We start from the raw sequence: 6,678 nt of genomic DNA, 5'->3' as shown, positions 1-6,678 counted from the left end.
TTTCCAAAAGTATCTACATTCACCATTATCAGTATTCTTTCCACTTGTACCACAAAATAACAAAGCAAAAAAAACCTTAGATTCCGTTAATACAACTATTTTCTTCCTCACTTGCGGTTTAAATTGCCAAGAAAATGAGTAGGTTAACTGCAGGGTCTCGGCTTCGCTCGATTTCTTTCGGAAATTTAATTTTCCGGAATATTTTCCAAAAAAGGAAGGGGGCCGGCCGCAGGCCGGATCTTTGCCTTTTTTGGAGAGCTCATGCAACCGGAATTCCTCGCAGCGCCTCGTCCTGTGATTCTGATTCGTGTTTTTCCGCTCTATATTATTATCTAAAAAAAAATCATACAAACTATTGCTATGGAAAAAACACGCTTTGAAATGCTAAAAAAACACGTTTTGCATCTTACAATCAGGCGTCTAATGGTTCTCCTATAGCCACTAGCTCGAGAACTTGCAATATACAGTAGGGTAGAACGCGACTGGTAACTGGAGAGGAACGTCTCCATTGAAAAGCAAGCAGAACGTATGCAAATCTCGCCTGTGACAACACGGCGTAATTCGCCCTTCCCTGTTCCTCAGTCCTAATATGGTCAGTGACGTCACGGGCATTCACGGCCTCTCAATAAATACTTACTGCAAACACTTTCCATCTTCTGAGAGCAGCAATTGATTAACAGCTCTGCGAGAGACACTCGCTGTTATAATAACACTACAGAAGCAGTCACCGGCTAAAAGCTCTATGAAGAAGGGATTCGGTGGCATGCTTGCTTTCTCAACTTTTGCCCTCATTTTATAGTATTTTTAAGAGTGGAGGAAATAACTATAGCGAAAAATAAACTTCATACAAGTTGTAAGGACGTTTTTGTCAGGCTGTCACAGTTGACCAAATGATGACTGCCAAGGCCATAGACAAAATCCCAGTAACTCTCAGTGGTTTTGTGCACCAGCTACCTGACATCTACCCAGTGGATGAAATCGCCACGAACTTACCAGCCTCGGTAACCATCTTTCCCAATGCTGACCTAGGAGGACCATTTGACCAGATGAGCAGTGTGACCGGAGGTAAGTGACATTGAGATCTCATGGATTATTTACAGCATTAACTTAGTACAAGATTTCAGCAAGTTGTATATTAGTATTCTACATCCAGCTGAAATAAAAAGTGCATTGGTTATAAAATGTGCATTACTGTTTATTGATACAGGTCACAAGCATCTGTAACGTACTTACAGATAGACTTAGGCTGTCTTGCTTTAAATTCTGAAATGGTTAAAGGGTGGTGTTTAACAGAACCGCTATATTAAGAGAATGGTTTCGGGATCCGCTCATTGCTAGCACAGGTTTCTTAGAGGCGAAAAGTTTGCCAATAAGTACCACCAGAAAATACAACAAGAAGCAAGGTAATTTGTTCTCAAGACCTGTTGAAAAATGAAAGGAAGTCTAATATAAACAGTCAATGCACATGAGAAAACGATAGTTGTTTGCAAGAGTAAAGGGATAATCCAATCCAGCGTGCAGTGCACACCCTTCAAATACTACTGTAGCTTTATTTTTATTGTATATCATGCACTGATCATTCCATTCTCTCTTTGCACTTCTAGATGGAATGATCAATGTGGACATGACCAATGAGAAGAGGTGTTTGGAACTGCCATATTCCAGTAGTTTCACGTCTGCAACTCGTAATCAGACTTTTACCTATATGGGCAAATTTTCATTTGATTCTCAATATCCAGGCACTGGTTGGAACCCGGAGGGGTTCATCAACATAGTGAGCGCCGGGATCCTTGGAGTTACCCCGCCCTCCTCCTCGTCTGCAGCTTCTTCCACTGCTTCTTCAGCATCTCCCAACCCTCTTTCCAACACCTTGAGCTGCTCTATGGCTCACAATCAGAGCGACATGGAACACATGTACTCCCCTCCACCCCCTTACTCAGGTTGTGGGGAGATCTACCAAGACCCCTCAGCATTCCTCAGCACATCTACAGCTTCTCTCTCCTACCCACCCCCTTCTTACCCTTCCCCGAAAGCAGCCGGGGACAGTGCGATTTTTCCTGTGATCTCGGACTATCCTGGTCTCTTCCAGCCTCAGTGTCAAAGGGAGCTGCACAGCATGCCCGACCGCAAGCCTTTCCCCTGCCCACTGGAGTCAATCCGTGTGCCCCCACCTCTCACTCCTCTCTCCACAATTCGCAATTTCACTCTAGGGGGGCCCACGGCAGAAGGATCTCGACTCCCCAGTGCTTACAGCCCACAGAATTTACCTCTACGACCTATCCTGCGACCAAGGAAATATCCTAACCGCCCCAGTAAGACCCCAGTCCACGAGAGACCCTATCCCTGTCCCGCAGAAGGATGTGACCGCCGCTTCTCCCGTTCAGATGAATTAACCCGGCACATCAGGATTCACACGGGCCATAAACCCTTTCAGTGCCGGATCTGTATGAGGAATTTCAGTCGCAGCGATCACCTCACCACCCACATCCGCACCCATACGGGGGAGAAACCTTTCGCCTGCGATTACTGCGGTCGAAAGTTTGCAAGGAGTGACGAGAGAAAAAGGCACACAAAAATCCACCTTAGGCAAAAGGAAAGAAAGAACTCCATAGCTTCTGCAGCACCCTCAGCACCCGGCAGCGGCTGCAACAACGGAGCAACATCAGAACGAGCTCTGAGCCTAAGCCCCAGCTCCGCTGCAAACATCTGTCCTGCAGCAGCCAGCGGCAGCCAGATGGGGCTCTGTTCGACAAGGACAGCATGAGACATATTGCTCGCACAACACCAGTAAAGCAAACACTACAGGCATGTTACTAGTTCTAGTGTCGGAATAGTTACCAATACACCATCACAAAAAAGGACAGATCTCAAAAGACTGATTGTCAAAAAGCACAATATTAGACAAAAGTTGCGAGTGACCAACTTCAGCACTGCACTCGCCCTTTAAATGGCGGTATTAAAATGAAACTTGATTGTGTGTCTTATTACGTGTACTCTAACAAGTGTGATTAACCTTATGTTTCTGACTGAGGTATGTTTTATGACTTAAAAGGATTATGGCGCAAGGAATCAGTTGAGTTTTATAGATGCCGTGTGACTGTATGGCCAGGAAAAGAGTTGAACTATTACTTTTGCGGGGTGACACTTTTCAAAATGGCCAAAAAAAAATGGAACTAATGTGCACTTTAGCGCTCCATGACTGCTTTGGGTTAGAGGTGGAGTACAAGGGATGGACTCGTTGGTGTTACCATCTTAAACCTTTATCAAATGTATTTGTTGAAACCTTTTAAGCAATACAGTGACTAATTTAAAGAAGTGCAATCTGTTGGTAGAAAACTATTAGAATGGCCATATTTACTCCCTATAAGGTACAGCAGAGTTACACCCAACTTCACAAATACTTTGGACTACTTTTTCCCAGTGAATATACCCTTAGATTGTGTGTATTGCTGATCTGCCCTGTTCTCAGAGCTCTTTACTTCTGAGAAGGCGCAACGTCTGAGATACACAACGTCAGTCAGAAAATGTTAATTTATTATAGGATGGCTGTACATTTGTTTTAATAAGATGTTAGGACGCATGCAATCGTATTGAGCAGTGTTCTTGGTGCCTTGTGTGATGTAGACAAACGTTTCAATGTCTGCATGTAAATATATTGCCTTATCAATGACAAAAGACAGTTTTCACTTACCAGTTGCAGTATTGCTGTACATTTTTGCCTATTAATATTTGGATTTTTTTTAGAAACTATATTTTTGTACGCACTGTTGTGTGAATTAAAAGTGTTATCTTTGTAGTAAAAGTTAATGGGTAAATAATGAACGCTGAATATCTAGTTGAAATGTAAATGGTTTCTAATAATGCACAACCACTAACTGGAACTCCAAGGGTTGTTTCTGATTCAACTGTAAATAAATACTTTTTCAGCAGTATATTTAGTGCTTTTGTGGTTAATAGGAAGAGCTGCTAAGCGGTAGCTTAAGTTCTGTGGGAAAGTTGGCAACCTCTGAAAGAAGCAAAAACAGAGATGTAGGACACATTCCATTATAGATTTGTGCCTGCTTTACTTATGATGTGGGTAGATACATAGTGTCTGGAGGATGAAATTGTGGGTACTGGGCACTGCCTGCATTTGCACTGGCACAAAATCCCATCAATAATATCTGAAGCCCCCCCCGAGTCCATCTTCTCATCATCCATAAAAGTAGAAAACAGTTATAGTATACAAAGACTCAAAACATAAAAACATTTTAGTACCTCCATGGCTAGGGGGAAACTCACTAAGCCTGCAAGTTATACTGCTAGTATTCTGCTCATTAAAATGTGCTGTGGGGGATTTCCTTTCATATGAACAGCATCCTATGACTCATTGTTCCACCCTTTAAATCCGACAAATTTGAAACCACAAATGGGCTCCGGAAAGTGGAGAAAAAACAGTGCCCACTCGGAGAATACTTTTATTTTTAGTCTAAGCTGAAAGTTCACTCAAGATGCGCTGGTGGAAAGTGATACAGGAAACAACAGTCTGAAGGAATCTAACTATGGCAAAAAGCATCCTTTTGTCTGCGGGTGTTTTTGCTGACATGCACTCTGGTTCCTCCCTTCCAGTATACAGTGTCCTCTCCCGTAAATCTTACAGTACATTATCATTTCATAGACGTTCTAAAGATACATTGTCATCAAAAGTCTTTCAATCCATTTTTGTCAGTTTTTTAAAAATGTTTCCAACAGGGTGGGAGGGTGCTGAAAAAATATTTTAAGATGACCCAGGAGCTGAATTTTCACTACCGTTAAGTTAGGAAGACCTGTAGAGTGATTCCTACACAAAAGCGCAGACATTTGCCTCTGCTGGTAAACACCTTAACTGACCCATCCCCCCCCCCCCCCCCCCCCCAAAAAAAAAAATAAAAAATAGACTGAAAATGCAATACATTCTGTATAGCAGGAGAAAATAACATAGACAGTCCACTAATGACGTCAACTGCTCATCTACCTTTAGTTACCTGAATATGTTATTTATTGCTGCCTGGGTGTAAATCAGAGTTTGCCCTGTAACTTCCATTCCTTCCAATAGATGTTGTGTCATCACTTTCATAAGCTCTTCCAACTTTTCAAAATATACTTTTTGGGCTAACCATGGCTAATCTTTATCTTAAAAAAAATGTAAAGACCTTTGGTTTACAATAAATGGCTACTTTTTTGTACCATTTTTAGGATGCTATTTCATTTTCTATATATCTATTAAACTTACACTACTTTACCATATTTTCTAAAGCTACCTTTGCATAATCTATTTCCTTTTTTGTAACCTTGTAGAATTGCTTTTATATCCACTAGTGGAATACTTTTATCTACTGTGTCAGAGGGGTTCTTGTTTTGTAATTTTTCTTAGTTCTCTACCACCCTGCGTACAGGATAATATTTTCCTTTGTCAGATATACTTTATTACACAACATATAAAGCCTGATTTTACAAAGGGAATCTAGTTGGAAAAAGGGATATCCAAATGAATTCATACTTTCCAATAGTTTTTTTTTCTAAGAAGCTCTGATGAAGTTAATCTTTTGTAAAATAACTATAAAAATTCCCAGGAAAACATGCAAAATGCAAACACATCCACGTGGGCACAGCCATTTTAGAAAACTCATCCAAAAAAGAGCAGCAGCACACAGGCGTTTGTCTATGTAAGTGCTAACATTTAACTAAGCAAGTGCTACTTTTGGAACCTATTCTTGTGAGTGTCTTATTTTACAAAACTGGACATCCAAGGTCAGCCAATTAAGGAGCTAAGAGAATTGGTGGTGATGGGGACGTGGATGTGGAAGGGTAGGGCACTAAACACCAGAGAGATAAACACAATTGTTCTTTCAATCACTGGTGCAAACCCCATTTCCAGATCACATTTAAATGCCATTGTCTATATTTTATTTAACGTACATATGTATCGCTATCATAAAATAGGAAATACACACATACTTTTCTGGCCTTCCCAAAACATGGTCTCTTTCAAACTACATGCTGCAGCTTTTATGCACGTAAATAGTGGCTTTCTAAAATTCTATTTACACATGTAGCCCTTTAACACATGTAAATGCCACTAGTTACAGGTATAAAATGACCCCCATAAATCTGTCTTCTTAACCAGTGGGCCAGTGTGAAGTACTTAACACTGGTGATAGAGGAGATTAGTGCTGGAATCAGTGGCGTAGCCAGACAGCCAGTTTTGGGTGGGCCTGAGCCCAAAGTGGGTGGGCACAAAATTTTCTCTGCTCCGCCCTACCTCCACCTCAAAATATAAATACTTTAGCTAATGAGGATCCTCAAAAGCTCAGTCAGCTGAAAACTTTCTCTAAAGGTGGCCAGAACTCTCTTTTACCAAGCTTGGCAGGCAGCAGCAATGACCCTAAGCCACTGATGCCAGCACCCCACACATGCTTAGCTGTCGATGGCTCAAGGATGCTGTTGCCAGAGCTTGGTAGAAGGGAGTTCTGGCCGCCTTTGGAGGAGGTCCTTAGCTGGGGATGTCTGGGAATCCTCACCAGCTATACAGCAAGGGTTAGGACTGGTGTTAGACCTGCTTGGGCCCAGGTCAGAAAATAAAGGAGGGCTCCCCTCCCCGCTTTGCCTCCCTTCCAATTTTCCACCTGCCATTACTATCACACCAACAGAACCTCACCA

At 42.0% G+C, this 6,678-nt stretch overlaps 1 protein-coding gene across 1 annotated transcript; it reads left to right on the top strand.

Annotated features, from left to right (window-relative positions):
- The first annotated feature begins 711 nt into the window (after nucleotides 1–711).
- On the top strand, nucleotides 712–3,880 carry EGR2 (early growth response 2). The gene is made up of 2 exons (XM_030203119.1): nucleotides 712–1,065; nucleotides 1,605–3,880. Exons 1-2 carry the CDS (start codon nucleotides 891–893, stop codon nucleotides 2,762–2,764), a joined length of 1,335 nt encoding a protein of 444 aa, XP_030058979.1. The 5' UTR covers nucleotides 712–890; the 3' UTR covers nucleotides 2,765–3,880.
- Nucleotides 3,881–6,678: the final 2,798 nt, after the last annotated feature.

This window comes from Microcaecilia unicolor, chromosome 5, assembly GCF_901765095.1.
Source record: "Microcaecilia unicolor chromosome 5, aMicUni1.1, whole genome shotgun sequence".
In the NCBI taxonomy this organism is placed as follows: Eukaryota; Metazoa; Chordata; class Amphibia; order Gymnophiona; family Siphonopidae; genus Microcaecilia; species Microcaecilia unicolor.
The sequence above is the reverse complement of the archived record's forward strand: the minus strand, read 5'-3'. Positions and strand labels throughout refer to the sequence as shown.